The following is an 18,072-nucleotide window of genomic DNA, read 5'->3' on the forward strand; positions in this document are numbered from 1 at the left end:
CTAGTCTCCTCCGATCCCGCTCACTAACTGGCAACTGGCGGCGAAGGAGACTATTAAACACATATTGGCCGCAAAGAGACCTGATAGGCTTATTAATCATGATAATCAGAATCACAACTGCACAACAAATTTGGACCTAGAGGTCGTGATATTTTTTGTACCATCGATCAGGCGCAGCAACTTCACAGTCGCACCAGCTAAAAAGTCAAACACAATACAAAGGCAAATAAAATTAACATTTGACATTTCAAATTTACAGAGAATACGTAATTAAAATAATAAAAGTGCTCAGTACAGTGGAACCACGTTTACACAAAATGGTCAGGGCCTTGAATTTTAGTTTGTGGTGGCAGGATTTTCAGGTCATTATAATGTGTAAAAGTAGGCTTGGGACTCAAACAACATTTTGTGTTGTCAAATTTTGTGTTTGGCCACATGTCCTGAACTCGCCACCCTTAGCGTTACATCACAAATATCATGAATTTTTACACCAATCGAGTTTCTAATTAGATTATCTCCACAATTATCAACCTTAAACATGTTAAACTAGCAAAAGTACACATTTTTGGAAAGCTGAAGGCATAAGCAATTCAAATATACACATTTCAACTCATTATACAGGGTAACCTTCAAATTATACAGGGTGGAATAAAAAAGATTCGGATTAAAAATGGGTTACTTAATGCATTGCTTATTACCAACTTGCAGTAATAAACTGGAAGTAAACAGCATTCATTTGGTTAGAGGATAGAGGGAGCCCACTGACTTTGGAAGAATCTAAAATCACAGCTGTTTGGTAATCTTGGAATTCAGGGTGTCCCAAAGTATGTTCGATTTTTTTTAAATTCAACATATTTTGAACTGAAACATTTTGCCCTTAACCCATACAGAAAAAGTAAGTCCATAATTAGATTGCTCGTCAAATTTCCCTTTAGAAAATCGATACTTTGACTATAGTAGGATAAGTAATTAAAATTTTACAGTAACTTTTAGATATTGAAGACATCCGCATTACTTACTACAGTGTTTAATATGAATGAAAACGGGTAGTTTTGTATGCAAAAAAGTTTGAATTTTCTAGACTAAACCAATCATAAATGATTAAAAACAATTAGTAGAATTGTTTAGCTGTAATGTCATGAGTCTTTTACTTGTCTTGTACCGAAGTCATTTTTACATTATTCCGTCTTCTTCCGTATTAGTCTTCATATCGTCAAGTTCTGCCTCTTTTCCTACTGATTGGCATTGCTTCGGTCTGGAAGAATTCGGAGAGTAATTGCGAATATCAATATAAACATGGTAAAAAAAAAAGATTATCATATCATCTTTCATTTCATTTAGAACTATGCAGGTGTTTTATTGAAAGACCCGTATTGAAGAGATGCCAATCGGTGTTAACGTGATGAGCACCCATGTAATTTAATTTGAGCATACGTGTTGGAAAGGTTGAAGAGGAGTAATCGAGATAAAGTAAAAGTAAATTACTCAAAGGCGCAACGCCATCCTGTTGTGCCCTTGAGTAGTACTTTATCTCGATTACTCCTCACCACACAGGTTTATAAATGGGTACCGGCATTCTTAAATGCTGATTGCTGGGAATGTAACAAACATTGGAGGAGGTGTGGTGATCTCCCCCCAGCAAAGTTGTCTCCAAGTTTGAACAGTGGACTTCGTGGGACATTGATCGTCTGGAACTTTAACACGTGAAACTAATCAGCAACATTAAGTAAACATTGCAAATCATTAAGATAAAAGATGTGTTGTGTGTTTGCTTCATCAATGGGATCTTTACACCAGACTAACGTATGAATATCTTACACTAAGGATACACATGAACTTGCAAGAAGTGGTTTCACCATTCATCTAGATCGTGACACTTGTACTTGTCTTGTATATGATTTTTAAAATAATTACGTGAATAAAGTCAATTGATTGAAGTTGATAACTTGATATCACCATAAAACATTTTAAAAACAGATCATACTGAAAACCGTATGTTACAAAACGGATAAAATATTTATAGTGTAATTTTAAATACCTGACATAGGACAGCAATAGTACAGGATCTACTTGTTTATCTCGTTCTGCTGGCGAGAAATGCCTTATAATCTCGCTTGTCGGTACAGCTATGGCAGTAGTAACAACCAACGTAAAAAGACCATACCAAAAGAACGAAACCTGCGGAAAAAATTGTTTGCAGACAAAATGTGACCTAATGTGTCTCAGGCATTACCAAACTACCATTATCATGATTATACCATGTAGTCATACAATATACCATAAGTGTTTCTTGAATTTAATACCTTGTATTTTAAAGGTTGTCGTAATTTGGGGACAAAGCTTTGCAGGGAGAATATGGGGACAGAAATTTAAAATTTAAGAAAGACCAAAATAGCAGTGAAAAACAAACAAAGAATACAATTTGATAAATGTCAACCATCGAGAAACGTACAGAATATAATAGAATGTAATTGTAAAATGATTACCTGGAATAAGGCGAAGGAATCTTCAAGATTGTCCTGATGACTGAAATTACCAACGCACATCACTAGTCCCAGTAAAGCTCCTACTATAACCCCCATAAGTATACCTCTGCATTTTAGACATATTGTATACATGTAACTTCAAAGGTAACATAATTGCTTGCATTACAAGTGGCGGTACCACGGAGGTAATGGTGCCATTCCCCAATCTTGGGCTTTGCTCAAGTTCCCCCTCATAACAAAAAGTCACTGGAAATTCTTCAGTTGGGCAAAGAGTCCGTCACATTCATGATTTACATACTTTTAAATCTCAAATTGATTTCAGAGCTACTGGTACAAAGAACGGTGTAGGCTTACATTATGAACAGCTCTTTTCAGAGCCATCATTTTTCATTACATGAGAGCGATTACAGGTATCACTTACTGTGGTTGACAACAGCCTAATATTAGTTATAAACTTGAAACCATACAGCCATTAATCGTGAATCAATTTTGAATAAATCTTGATCTTCCTTTAATAGAGAACGTTTTGACGAAAGTTGATTACATAATACAGAAACCAAATTTATAACACAACTATACCTTGTATTTGTTCGTTGCCATAACATCCCAAGTAGAAAGGCTCCAACCAGTGGACCACCCAAAGCACCAAACACAGAAACTGCCATTTTCAACAACGTGCCCAATTTACTGGCTAAAAATGCCAGACCAATACCGACAACACCATAAATCAAGGCTATATAAATGAGGAAAGTGAGAAAAGGGAAATATACAATGCATTTTGTAATTTTATATGTTATAAACAAATCGGATAATAGGAAATTCAATGAGCATCGTGTTTGTTTTAATTAGCAGGTAGATCCGTGTGATAATACACCTGGGTCTTTATGGGACCAGAAAAGGCAACAAGAAATTGACCACAGACTTGAAAAGACTGTGGGCATGCTAGCCTATTACCGAAAGAAGAAGCAGTCGAAGTCAAATGAACAATTGCTGATTAGCTAAAAGGACAAGGTTGTTTGATGTGATAATTGTTTAAGGTTTCTAACAAAATAATGATCAATTCTAGACCTGGATAAAACCAACACTAATCCCACTAATATACACACATAATATTTTTAATTCTAAGAACAGACCTTCCAGAATAGGTATTTAAATAAAATATATATTTTTAGCTATTTTAAACATTTCGTTTCTTTATCAACTTATATATCTTGTTCTACTTTTTTGGTGATAATTTTTATTCAACAAACTGTATATTTATGTGCAAATTTACATATATTCTAATTTCAATTTAGCCAAATAATAGAAGATATTCCTTAAATTTCATGATAACATTTTTGTTGTTGAAATTTTCCTTGCCATTCGTTACTCTTTTTCTGATATTTTAATGCCATATATACAAGTGTTAAAGATGAAAACAAGATTTAAGATAAATAGCGCCATCAGTGTTTACCTTTACTTGAAAATGACTAGAGTTTTACACGGGGGGGGGGTGGTACAGCAAAAAGTTTTGGTGGGTATGTTCCCCCTGTCTTTGGGAGCTGACGGCGAATCGGTAAAAGGTTGATCTTTCGGAGCTGTGAAATAGTAAAATACTGAAATTATCAAAATCAAGGGTCTTTCGGAGCTCTCTTTTGGCCAAATATAGGGTGTCTTTCGGAGCTGTGAAATCAAAAAAGGGGGTCTTTCCGGGGGAACATACCCGTATGGTCATTTGTGTTAAGTGCCCGCCTCCCCCCCGAGATTAACACACGCTGACACCCAAGGCTAACACTTACTAAGAATTTTACTAAGTCTTGTGTCATATTCCTCCCGGCTCTGGATATCAGCTTCGTCTTGATCTTTACGTCTCCATTTTCTGAATGGTCGAATGATGTCAACTAATGTTACCGCGCTCAAACCATTCAAACCAGATGAAACCGTGCTGTGGGATGAAAATATCAGAAATTTGGTGTCACTGTGAGTTCTTAACTTAGCTTGCTTGTACTTGCAAGATACATATTATTAATGTTCCGGGATGTTTATCACTCGCGGTTTTGAATGTTTTATATGAATGATCTGCATAATTATTATGCTCACTGATGTTTTAAATTACTCCTGCGTGACATCTATCGTTTGGTAATAAAATGGTGTTTTACTGAAAGCTGGTCACTCTTTAAATTGCTTGCTTTGCTATTAACTTGTAAAATAACTTTATGTTACACTACCTTAAAGATCCAGCAAAGATACATGCTATAAAAAGTCCTTGAAAACCAGGAAGAATGCCAAATTCTTGACTGATGAAATAAATCAAAATCTTGAACAAAACAAAGATTGTTTATTAATAGCTATGCTAAAACTAAATGACCGGTTTTTTTGTAATGATGTAAATTCTAATATTAAAAAACATGATATAAAAAACCCAGGTAGTCTAGGGGATAAAGGGTTAAAATATTTCAATAAGTTTGGCCCATTCAGAACTAAACGTTTCGCCGTAAGAAACGGGTTAAAAATATACAAATTAAGTTAATGACAAACCAACCTGATCCGGTGATGTATAATTTGGCGGTTTTCTTCGTGATAGCTCCAACATACTGCCGTTGTCAAATTCTGCAAGGTACGAAATTATATTGATATGTGGCTTAACTGTGTGATTATCTTTATAATATAATTGGATTTTAACTTCTCACCACATGCACACAACATGAATGATCGCCAGAAACAAAATCCAACTGACCATTCAGAATTCGAACATGGGACCTTTGGTTTACATGCCCAATGCGCTGATGAGTCAGCTGGGGAGAGTAGATTTTTAAATCAATACAGTACTATGATCATGATCTTCTTTATATTAATACATTGATCTTATAGGAAATCAGTCAAGGAAGCAAATATTCGCATTTCCCTTGGGTCTTGCTGTTCTTGAGTTAAGGTCAAGAATATATCAAAATGAAACATTTGGAAATGCACATGGGGCGGAAATGACACCCCATATATATCAAGCCCTGGGTCCTGGGATCTCCTTTATAGAACCCATACCATTACATTTGTGTGTTAGCTTTATTTTTCCTCAATATTTGAGTACAAAAACTGCTAGGTCATACCCCGTAACGTTCTTTTACCTGGACTGTCTGTAGAATTTGGGAATGAGTAACTTGAGGAAATATCACCTACATAAATCAAATAGAGAGGAAATAAAATTGTAAAAAAAAATTAATTAATTAACACACATAGATGAGAGAAGAAGTACAATGATATACATCAATCTTTAGAATACAAAACTATCAGTGAACAGTAAAATATTGTGAAAATACGGTATTTTTACAGTGTGGAGATTTTAATGGGCTCGCCTTCGGATATAAGCTCCGACTTCTTCAGGACCAAATTATTAGAGTAGGAGCTATCCTGGTGAGTTATGCATTTCCCGTAAAAAAATCGTTAATAAGCATACCGTATGTGCCTATTAACGAGTTGCTCGGACAAGAACGGATTTTTAGGGCAGTAAGTAAAACTTTTTATCTTTTTTGTATTTTAATTTATAAATATTTATTACAGATATTTGTAAATTAAAAGGAAAAATCTTTGCAGATATTTGTAAATTAAAAGAACAAATGAAAAGTTTACCAAACTACCCTAAAAATCCGTGCAACTCGTTAATAGGCAGATATTTGTAAATTAAAAGAAAAAATGAAAAAGTTGAACCAACAACCCTTAAATTCCGTTCATGTCCGAGCAACTCGTTAGGCAAATATTATGCTTAACGAATGTTTACGTTATGCTACTTGTATCACCAAATATCACCAAAGAGTATCATCGTGGGCTGCACCTGTTGAAACCCTCTATTCTGCATTGCGACTAACTGCCGTACAAGTCTATTGAGCAATACGTCTGTCTTTTCTTATTTCACTCTGATTTATATAAAAAATACAACAATACATCTATATAAGCCATTATTGTTGAAAACTTACCATGATAAAATGCGTACAACACCAATCCTTCAAAACACGCCAACAGAAAAATTAATCCAAAGAAAGGTAAATTTAATAATGCCGACCTGGTTCGAAATAATCATAAATAATTGTGATGAAAAATTATTTGATATTCAGCTGCAGATGTATATTTCAACCCCCGTGGTAGGATAGGGGTATTAGGCACACGGGCATGTGCCGCTCAGGTTTTCATGAGAAATCCTCAGGCACGGGCCTCAGTAATTTTGGTGACAAGCCCCCAGAACTTGGACCAGACCCCATTCATGCCATTGGGCCCTTTCCCCAATATTTAAAATATTCCGGAGCCTATGAGTCCAGGTGGGGTTCGAATCTGGGCATGCAGTCCGAAGTCTCGCATAACGCCGAATCCTATGTAACTATAACCGTCCATTTGTTCTATATTAAATGACTGTAGAGGGCGGTGTTATTGACTTTTCTTTGACGTGGAACGCCGTGCTCTCGTAAGGCGCTGTTCAATTATAGACGACCCCGTGATAGTTTTCCATCGTGTCTATAATGGAACAGTGCTTCACCATATTCACGGGATAGTTATATAATCACTTTCGGTATTCATACCAGAACAATATTGACAATAATTGTAAATAACATAAGATCGCAGGATACGTACATTTGTGCTTGTTTTTTACTTTTTGCAGCCAAGAATCGTTGAACACCTGTCTGACTGACTGCCCACATAGACATTTTCACAAAAGCAGATTGAGCGATAGCGTTTGGTAAGGTCATTCGCTCAGTGACATCTATTGGGCAACTGGAACAATACAATTTAATGATTTATTAACAGATAATATAAGAAGCACGCTTGCAAAAACACAATCTTTTAATCTCCAACAATTGTCATCTCTATAAAAGAGAATAGTATTTGTTTCTGTTATTATACGTTCCAGCTACAAGGAAACTTCGTGACGTCACGCTGGACAAATTCCATTCACTGTCAGAGGAGGTTCGTGTGTGTGTGAATGAAATGGAGCAAATAGATTTGCAATCAATACAACCTTGATGCGCTAGGAAATAGGAATTGAACAGAACACCTGTCTCATCAAACCACTCTAATATATCTTCGAAAGTGACAGAGGTATCATCGAAGCTAGAACAGATAATAGTGATCTAGAGATCTAGTTTTCAGTGTATACCTGATATACCAAATCGTTTTAAAAACCAAAACTTTTAATCCATCGTGACTCATCATTAAAATGGAGAAGTCTGTACCATCGTAAGTCAAAGCAGAGAAGATGATCTTCTCTGGTCAAAGTTAAGTTCCAGATGAAGTCTGTACCATTTTAACGTAACGCTACGACTTCCGCGGTCTGTACACACATCAAAACAGAAGTCTCTGCCCATCGCAACTTCACGTAAAGTTGTGAGCAGTCTATGCCTATCACTTTATATAAAGTTGCGAGCAGTCTGTGCCCATCGCACTGAACTTCACGTAAAGTTGCAAGCAGAAATATTCCCCTCACAACTTCACATAAAGTTGTGAGCAGTCTGTGCCCATCGCAACTTCACGTTAAGTTGTGAGCAGACTGTGTCCATCGCAACTTTTGAGCAGTTTGTGCACAACGCAACTTCACGCGAAGCTAGGTGTGAGCAGTCTATGCGCATCCCAACTTCACGTAAAGTTGTGAGTAGTATGCAGTCTCCAACATTATTTATGTAACGTGGTAACGGCATGTATCCTCGTAAGTTAATTAGCAGAGGATACAAGCAAAGGATACCTTAAAACATCCACTGATTGAGTAACCCATGCAAAAGAAGAAATAAAAATAAACAAAAGAAATGCGCCATCGTAACTTTATTATTAAATTATCTGCCATCATTTTGTTGCCGTTTAGAAATGTACGAATATAATTATTCAAACTTATTACAGTACTTACTATCCTAGATTTAATCGTCCTTGTTCTTTATTGAATTGCCATACATAGGAAATGCCGCCTGCTCTTTTACTTCCCATAATAAGCACCATGATGGTAGTACCAAACATTACAAAAAACATAATAACATCAGTCCATATCACTGCCTTTAAGCCGCCCTACAGACATGACAGGTAACAAAAGAAAAATCATTTTATTCAATTAACATTTCTTTTATATCGTAATGTTTATATATGAGTTATAGTATATTATTTCCTCTTTCCTAAAGATAATAATAATTTTAGATATTGAATGCGATTAGGCAATACGAATTAGGTAACTATTTTATTTTAATAATCGTATGTGATTATGCCGCTTCTGTTATGCTCATCAATCGTATGTAGCTGTATGTGAATATGCCGCAGCTGTGATGCTTAAAATATTAGCATAACAGCTGCGGCATAATCAAATACGGCATAAAATGATAAGGCCTACACATTGCTGATGAATTTGTGGTGTCTATCATAACTATTATATTATACTAACTTGACTGCATAACTGTAAGTTGTATGTTTTAAATTATAGGCCTACATTGAAAGTTAATAGAACCAAACATATTAGCCTCATATTTGATACCATTTCGGTTGTCTGCATGGTCTGAATAATCAAGGCCTACCGTTAACAATTAGAGGTCAGACTCTCTTTCTTTTCCTTTGACAAGAAACACCAATAAAACACCTGTTTTAAAACTCACCATAGCAGTGTAGAATATGCACACTGTTCCTGTTATCAAGATACTCTTCCAAAAGGCGAAACCGGTAACTGAAAAGAAAATCGAGTTTGTTTAAAATAATAACTCTCTAAAATTCCTTAGATTAAAAATCAATCTAAGCAATTCTAAACTATCAGATGAAATATTTCAATCTTGAGTCAGGTTTGTCTCCATTCTTAATCTTACAATAGAGTCTAGAGAGAACATTGTTACACCCAACATGCTAATAAAAGCCATTAAGGGATTAAGGGTATACGATGTATTCGTGTTGGTGGTGGAAGCGGCAACAAAAAATGTAGTTCACAGCATCTTGCGAATGGTAGTGAGCTTTAGCAAAAATAGAAGAATTCAAATATCACAGATATACTTTTGTAGGTCCTGTGGTTCTTGAGTTATGTTGTAAAGAGGGCTGAAACAACAACACTTTTGTAAAACGTACATAACTCATTAAGGGGTGGGATATGAACGTTTGGACAGTATTTATTGTGGGATATTAGAGCACATCAGACATATCGAATTGCATTCTAAATACGAAGAATGTCCTTCTGATATCAAATAATTTTGATTTTTTGAAATTCGCAATGTAATGCACATTTTATGGCAAATCATTAAAATTGATTTTGATATTTAACAGTACTCGAAGTAAACTTTATAAATCTGATGATTTATACTTAAAGTGTATGTAGGTGGGATGAAAAGCCGACGATCAATTGAAAATTTTGACCTTTCGTATTGAAGATATGGATTTTTTCCCAAAACACCAACAAAAAAAATAGGTCTTTTTGGGAAAAAAATCCATATCTTCAATATGAAAGGTCAAAATTTTCAATTCATCGTCGGCTTTTCCTCCCAGCTACATACACTTTAAGAATATGTCATTAAATTTTATAAAATTTACTTCGAGGACTGTTATATATCAAAAATATGAAAAATATCAAATTTTAATAAGTTGTCATAAAATTTGTATTATATCGTGAATTTCAAAAATGAAAATTATTTGATATCAGAAAGACATTCTTCGTATTCAGAATGCAATTCGATATGTCTAATGTGCTCTCATGTCCCACAAAAAATACTGTCGAAACGCTCAAAACGATCATTCCAGATCCCTTAACAACAATAAATTTAGATTTCTTTTTGGCTGCTTCGACCAAAAATACCTTAAATGACGTTGGTGCCCCCGGCGCAATTCATTTTGTATTGAGCATGTTGAGTGTGCGGCTGGGACTCCGGAAACAAACCTCCAAAAAGTATCAAATTTAACGGAAAAGAAGCCCAAGATTATACTAAGTTTTGAATATTTCTGTTCAAAATTTCGGTAAACTTCACATGAAAGGATGATTTGATATAAGAATCACAAATCATAGGGATCAGCACTTTTGGTATTTTGCGACACAAGGTTAATGGGGCATACAAAAAGAAAATTCGTTAACAATAAAATTTAACTTTTACATTTACAAATCATAACGATTATCACCTGGCGACAAAAAGTTAACGGGCTTTTACAAAAAGTTCATCAACGAGTAAAATTTTAATCAGGATAATTCAATTTCACATGATAATCTGATAAACACATTCACAAAATATCATTACGATCATCCAAGGCTCATGATTTCCCATCCTTACCAATATGATTTTTAAGGCCAGTGGGCCCAGTGACGTAGGCGTCACAGTTGCATGGGATGTGCATTTCTCCTCTCCCATCGAAGTGAACATTTTGAAAAATCCAATTTAAAATTTCCGAAATACAGTCCCGACTGCTCAATGCCCCCTCAATAACGCTATGTCACTTTTGACAGTTCTTCCGGGTATGCGAACAATAATATTTCATAAAATTTCAAAAACAACTTTATTTGCGGACGAAACATTTAGGCTTACCTGCTTCAATTGCTAGTGAAGGCGCATAGGTGACGATTGCCATATAACAACAAGTCTGGAAGATGTAAATACATGCTCCTATAATACGCAACACAAAATTGTATCGTCTGTCCAAGTACTGTAGCAAAAAATGTAAGAAATTTGGAGCCTACATTATTACCAACAAAAATTACTAAAACTAGTGAAGGCGCATAAGTGACGATTGCCATATAACAACAAGTCTGGAAGATGTAAATACATGCTCCTATAATACGCAACACAAATCGTCTGTCCAAGTACTGCAGGAAAAAAATTGTAAGAATATTAGGCCTCCATTAATAGGCCTATCAACAACAACAAAATGAAATACTAAATCAGCTTTACGTAATAACAACAACTTGATGCATATTTACGTGTTCAATGTTATTTTGCGATAAGAAGATTCTTAATTTTATGGAGAGCGAGCAAAGTATTGCTTTACAATAAATATTAATTTAAGGTAAACAAGTTTGTTTGTTTGTTTGGTTCATGGGCTATTCTAACGTCCCTGCTGGCACGTTCGTGTAGTGAGATTCAAAATCCGTGCAATAAGAATTAAACATCTGTGCTTAAAAGATACTGGGGAGATTACATATGTTACAAAACCCTGCACGCCCTTATCCCTGGGTTGTTGTTTAATCGGTCGCTCAGTACGGAGACACTTGGGTCCCGATGGGGCCAGTTGAGCCTGGGTTGCATGATCAATTTTAGAAGTTTATAATATTAATATTATATAATATTATTTTTAGAGCATATTAAAATAATGTATAACGTCAATAAACTTACTTCGTATGCGCTTGTCAGCTTACAGTCATAGTACACTGGCACGAAAATGAATGCCATTGTAGGAAATAAGATGAAATTGCCAAAGATGCTGTTGATAATAACACCACCGTGTACATACACTTCAGCAGGGAAGCCCAAAAGAAGTACCGGAGATACAAAGGAAACCAGCAGAGTCATCGCCACTGGAAGAGTGAAAACTCCTCTATCTGCGAGCAGGTATCTAAAAAATCCGATCAATTTAATATAAAACTTCATTGATTCATGTTTTCCAGATTCGAAGTAGCTTCAATTTGGAGTGAAATTGAAGTGGGATAGCGAGTGCCAGAAAGTTAGTAGTGGAAACTCTGTAATACGAAATTTGTGGGCCACAAAATTTAGTTTGTCTTATCAGAATTTTGTCTTATCCATCACATACATCAACTGTAGTTAGATGGCCAAAATAACGCTCCACATCAAGGTATCGATAATATAACAAAACAGTTTTTGTGTCAAGCAAGATTCGCCAAAATGTTAACCAAAAAGGGCTTTAAATATTTAAACTGCACTGTGCATTTGGTTCTGATTAATGGCGAAATTATATTATTTCTTTAATCTGTTTGTAGTGCAATACAAAAAAGGAGAAAGCAGTCACTCGGCGAGCTTTTGAGGAACAAAAACAAAATAAAAAAACAAAGAAAAAAAATTGGCACACGTTTTTGAACCAGTTTTGATGTACTTAGGCTAAATTTACAATTGATATAAAAGGTTTGTTTTTTGATGGCTCACAAATTTTTTTCCATTAAAAAATTACGTCAGTCATTCATTAAGGTGGTTTTGAAGGTTCATTATATCAAATCCAGTAGTAAAAGATGGTATATTTACTCACGTATTCAGTAACGTTTCTATGATAATCTATCATCTTCCTCAGACTGGCAACCCATACCACTGCTCACTGTCCTTTTGGCGAACGCCATAGGGGGCGTGGTGATGAGTTGGTCAAAGATGTTATGTAACTTGTAGGCCCCCTCGTCTTTAGGCCCCCTCGTCTCAATAAAGACGAGGGGGCCTACAAGTTACATAACATCTTTGACCAACTCATCACCACGCTCCCTATGGCGTTCGCCAAAAGGACAGTGAGCAGTGGTATGGGTTGCCAGTCTGAGGAAGATGATAGATTATCATAGAAACGTTACTGAATACGTGAGTAAATATACCATCTTTTACTACTGGATTTGATATAATGAACCTTCAAAACCATTTTAACAACAATCCAGATGAACTTGTTCAAAGAGTCATTCATTAAACTATAACTTTTACTCCAAAACGTCTTTAATTTCTGTAATTACAGATTCATGTAAAATGTCTTATTTTTGGCTAAACCTCAAGCAGGCTATTATGCTCATCTATGACACTAACAATGGTGCCAATATCTGAATTCTGACGATCCTCCGGATGAGCAAATCACTGAACAGGCCTTTAATAACTCGTCAAATCTTCTTGATACCAGTTCTCTCGAATTGAACAAAATATATTTACAAATAAAACCAGTCATACCGTGATGTAGTTCGCTGTCCTCCTTTAGCGAGGCCATGATAAATACCAGTAATAGCTGCAACACCCAGAAAAATAGAAAACACCGCATAATCAGCTGCACCTAGTGGATGAGTGCCATTCGCATTTGCCATCGTTTTAGTCTACAGAGGTTCAGCTCAGCTTTGCTTTACTGTATGCAGAATAATTATAGTGAAGCACCAAGGAACCTTCAGGCTGCTCGTAGTAATGTGACCTTGACTAAATATTAGTAGGCCTACATTTAATTCAGTTGACAGACCTGAGTTTAAGAAACACGGATTCCATAAGAACGAAGCGCGAAGTTGATTGTTTAGCCTGAAAGTGCCGATGTGTTTTGACTCTTTGTACCATGTGCTGATGTCAGAGATAATAATTAACATGAATAATGAGATAGGATACTCCGCACACCGACATCGCCTGGCTAATAATTACTTTGTCAGCAGAGATACTAAAATAAATACCCGGGATCGATACACGTGAATTTGCTATGCACGAGTTTGATATGAGAAGAAAATCTTTGGATACCGGGATAGAAAATGATGAATATCTCCCGTAAATGATTTCGTATAAAGAAACCAGATGTGGTTCCTTGCACTTGAATATATATTTTGAACAGATATAATAGTCGTTAGCTTGCGTCTTTTGGGGCAGGTGCGGCTTGCCGCACCTGCTCTATATTAGTCTGACTATTGACCTACTTTTTCACATGCAGTGTTTGCAGAAAATATTCGTGGTGGTTATATACCCAAAAACCCACAGAGGTGAGTTTACAGCGAGTTTTGTAATTATTACTTGATTTTGATATTTAAGTAATACGATAAAGTCATCATAGGCAGTAATGTGTTGGTTTTAAAAGAAATAACAAAAATAATTATTTAAGTAATAGAAATACTATTCAGAAATTGCAGCAAGATTTGCAGATGTCTTTATTTGAACAGTACCAGTTCTCCAGTTTTCCTAGTTTTCCTAATCTTTGGGCTAAATTAATAGCATGATAAAGGTCATAATTTTACACTGACAGCTTCGCTATGCACTTTTAAGTAGCTTGTATGTACATTGTGCTCAGTGTGTACATAGGCTATTTACTTTTCAAATCTTGTGACACATTGTGCTTGCTGATGCTTGTATAATGTATTAGACAAATTATTAGAATGCATGTCCTGCATGTATGTAGCACCAGTAGAAATGGCCCAGGTTGAATAAAATAAATAAACCTGAATGAAAATTTTATTCCCTGGATTATATTTGTCGGGACAAAATAATGACATAGTTTGACGCTTTGAAATACAGTTATGTTAATCATGATATCGAAATCTTGTAAAATCAAACTTTCCCCCTCATAAGTTGTATCAAAACAATATATTGAGGAAATAGATATGACAGATTTTGAAATCTTGAATTGGAAAGAGAACCCAGACATGTTGTCTCACCAGAGAAGATGAGCAGAAGTGTTCCTATCTGATGATAAAAAAAAAAACTCTAGGTATGATTACGAAAATGTTTTAAATAACTATTATCTACAAAACTTTTGTAACAATGTTTTATTACATTTTGTGATTTTGTTACATAATTGATGTGCAGCTTGGTCTTCAAAACAGTGTCACTTGAGTATTCCTTCACTTAGAAGATTCAATTAGGTCTTAAATTGAGGCTAATTTATTCTATATTACTCATGTTTTTATCCTGTTTCAAAATAATTTTTAATTATTTTCTTATGACGTTTGGCATGAAATATACCAAGGGTGGTTGAGGATTAGGAGGAGGAGGATTAGGAGGAGGGATTTGTATCGTAAATTTGATCTAAAACCCCCATTAAAAATTTCAATCTAGTAAAAAATTGTCTAAATGAACTCCCATGTCATCTAAACCAAGTAAATAAATACAGAAGGTCATTTAAAAGACTAATACTTGCTCAGAATGATTGTAAATGTGGAAAAAAGAGGCGGGGTTAAATCCCACCTCTCATTTCTTAACCGATTTCCATAAAAAAAAAGGTGTCAAAATGCTCAGGAGGATGAACCACTTCAAATGAGACGTGTAGGTAAAATGTTTGAAACATTTTTTACTATGTAACACAAAGGTACCCCAGGTTGTGACACAGGACCCCATACGCTCAGTTTCTCATGGAGTGTTAGACATATGAACTATGTGCCTGTTAATGACCGCCAGCTGAAGTGAAATCTACAGTATATCTGCATCAAAATTTGATTTTACTGCAAATTTTCTCTAAATTCCAAGTTATGATGAGACAAGTTTTGTACAATTATAATAATAATATTGAACCAATTTCATGTGCAATATTAAGATATTACCACGGTCATTGCAGAGTACATTGTGCATCCCTAAATAGTAATGAAATTTAAAAAAAAATGCACATGGAATTAGATAAATATATATAGTATAGTATACAAAAAGTTTACTCACCTAATAAATCTTGGAATTTGTAGAAAATTTACAGTAAAATCACTCTTTTATACAAATAACCTGTAGATTTCACTTTAGCTAGCTGTGGACGAAAAGTTATAGATATATTGATTGATATTTAGGGGTACATATTGGGACTTTTTCAAAACATGTTTTTGCGTGACAAACAGCCTGATAATAATAATACTGGAATCACTGTGTGTGCACTCAACCTAGATCCATTGCCGGGATCCATTGGTGAGTCCAGTGAGATAGTCTCTGCATGGACAACCCCATTGCTATTGTGTGTGTGCTCAGTGCTGCATGGTAAACAAAACCATCACACTCTAGGACCTGGTCACTCCATAATGCTACAGGAAGTACATGTACAGTAATTTAACAATGGAGTGAAAGACCAATTATTGATTAGGCGCGTATTTTAAAAGTACAGCTCCTGTGCGTGTGTAGCAGCAAGTTAGTGTAGATGGAATAATTATAAGAAAAAGTTTAGGGTTGCGATCAGGTGTAAAATACATCAAATGAGCACGAAACTTCACATTTATGTTCAGAAAGGTGTCTATTTAACATGATTCAAAAGGTGTATGGAAATTCCAAAGGGAAGCTGGTGATTTAATTTGTCCATTTTTAAACCTTTTACAGGGGGCATGATAGAGATAATAACGGCAACTCTGCCAAATTACAGCTCAGTAGGTCAAGGTTTTCACCTGATCTTATTGATCTGAATATTTTGTGCCATTCTGAGCAGTGCTGTGCTTGGCCACTGGCAATTAAGCGCACTGTGGCGATGGACCAATTTTGACGCACTCTTACAGACAAACCAAATAAGTTATGTTGCTGTAATTTGCAGGATATTTACAAAACATAATTGGCATTAACATCCCCAATTTTTACAGAAAAATTATGAAAAAACAAAGAATGAGCTCAATTTAGAAATGTCTGTGCAAGCAGTGCACAGTTGAGCTCCCTGCATGTCTATGGGAGTGTTCTAATCAAGTTGATGGTTCATTGGATAAGATATATAAGTATAAGATATTAGGAATTATTTCCTAGCCTCTTAAACTGTGCATATGAGATATGTGTTCAATCGGGGGTTCAACTGGCATTGCTGACAGCCGTGAACAAAAACAAAACAAAAACAAAAAACAAAACAAATCAAAACAAATGAAAATAGACAGTGATTATTTGGAAATAGCTAGTTGTATCGACACTGCTAAATTTATTGGTACAGATTATGATTGTTTATATGCTGCATACTTTCAGATTTGATATGAATGTTGCATGTTGGTTGTCTCTATTAAGCTAAATTTATACTCGATCGCTTTTGCAGAAAAGTGATTCTCACACATGCTCAGTGTTTATTTACATTTCCAGAGCTTCAAGCCGATCAATCGATTCAAATCGCTGAGGCAAAAACGACGCACACCGACATCGCTGGCTAATAATTACTTGGTACAGCAGAGATACTAAAATAAATACCCGGGATTGATACACGTGAATGTGCTATGCACGATTTTGATATTCAGACGAAAATCTTTGGATACCGGGGTAGAAAATGGATTGCTATTTGCTGTGGATATATTTTACTGCATTTTATCCGTAACGATTTTGAAATCGTTCGTCAAAATTGTGATGTATGAAACTGTTTGAGAATTACAATTCTATAAAGGAACACGTGTACAGAATATTAAAGCACAAGTCTATACAATGTAATATATCAACACACATACCACTTTCTTTATCTGCGTCAATAATAGAATATCGATTTCAATCGAATTGAATACATCTCTCCATTTTGAGTTTGTAATCCACCACTGAGCGATCTAGCGATCGATTTCTAGCCAATCAGATGGGACTCATTTTCTTGCGTTCGGTGAAATACCAATCGCCCGTCGCTCACCAACGGAGTATTAAGTTTATATTTATAATATAGGGTGTCGACACTGTGAATCGGCCCTCATTATCGGGTGATGCTGAGACTTTGACTGATTGTACGCGGTCTGTGTCTCTTTCGTCTGTGGGCGAGAGTCAAAAAGCAAGAGCTGCGCGAACGAGATTTTGTCAGAAATTCCAGTTAGAAACGAGTGCGTACTGCACGCATGGATTACCCCCCTTAATTGCACGCAGGACAGAAAATAACAAATTCAGCGTAGTTGATCTGGAATTCTGGAGTCTTTTAGACCCATTTATGACCAAAATTTCTTTTAATTGGTGTGAAAGAGGTACAAAATCCTCACCATGCTCAAGAAAACCCCTTTTAAGACTTGCAGCGGCAGATTCGAATCGCGCTCGCTAATTTAATCCCGCTGGGCGTATACATACGC

At 35.6% G+C, this 18,072-nt stretch overlaps 1 protein-coding gene across 1 annotated transcript; it reads right to left on the reverse strand.

Annotated features, from left to right (window-relative positions):
- Positions 1 to 1,132: 1,132 nt before the first annotated feature.
- On the reverse strand, positions 1,133 to 13,440 carry LOC140152122 (sodium-dependent multivitamin transporter-like). Its single transcript, XM_072174417.1, has 15 exons — positions 13,310 to 13,440; positions 11,777 to 11,996; positions 10,973 to 11,090; positions 9,077 to 9,144; positions 8,347 to 8,501; positions 7,083 to 7,223; positions 6,434 to 6,519; positions 5,588 to 5,635; positions 5,008 to 5,075; positions 4,694 to 4,782; positions 4,265 to 4,410; positions 3,066 to 3,219; positions 2,487 to 2,592; positions 2,039 to 2,178; positions 1,133 to 1,255 (listed from the first exon to the last, which is right to left on the reverse strand). The coding sequence occupies exons 1-15, from the start codon at positions 13,438 to 13,440 to the stop codon at positions 1,174 to 1,176; spliced, it is 1,752 nt and encodes a 583-aa protein (XP_072030518.1). The 3' UTR covers positions 1,133 to 1,173.
- Positions 13,441 to 18,072: the final 4,632 nt, after the last annotated feature.

Source organism: Amphiura filiformis, chromosome 5, assembly GCF_039555335.1.
Source record: "Amphiura filiformis chromosome 5, Afil_fr2py, whole genome shotgun sequence".
NCBI lineage: Eukaryota > Metazoa > Echinodermata > Ophiuroidea > Amphilepidida > Amphiuridae > Amphiura > Amphiura filiformis.

Excerpts from the sequence above, each read along its gene's own strand:
- LOC140152122 (XM_072174417.1), bottom strand. The coding sequence starts at position 13,440 with ATGGCAAATGCGAATGGCACTCATCCACTAGGTGCAGCTGATTATGCG. Across the intron at positions 11,997-13,309 it reads GGACAGCGAACTACATCACG|ATACCTGCTCGCAGATAGAG; the intron begins GTATGACTGGTT and ends CGGATTTTTTAG. Across the intron at positions 1,256-2,038 it reads CTATTGCTGTCCTATGTCAG|ACCGAAGCAATGCCAATCAG; the intron begins GTATTTAAAATT and ends GAATTCTTCCAG.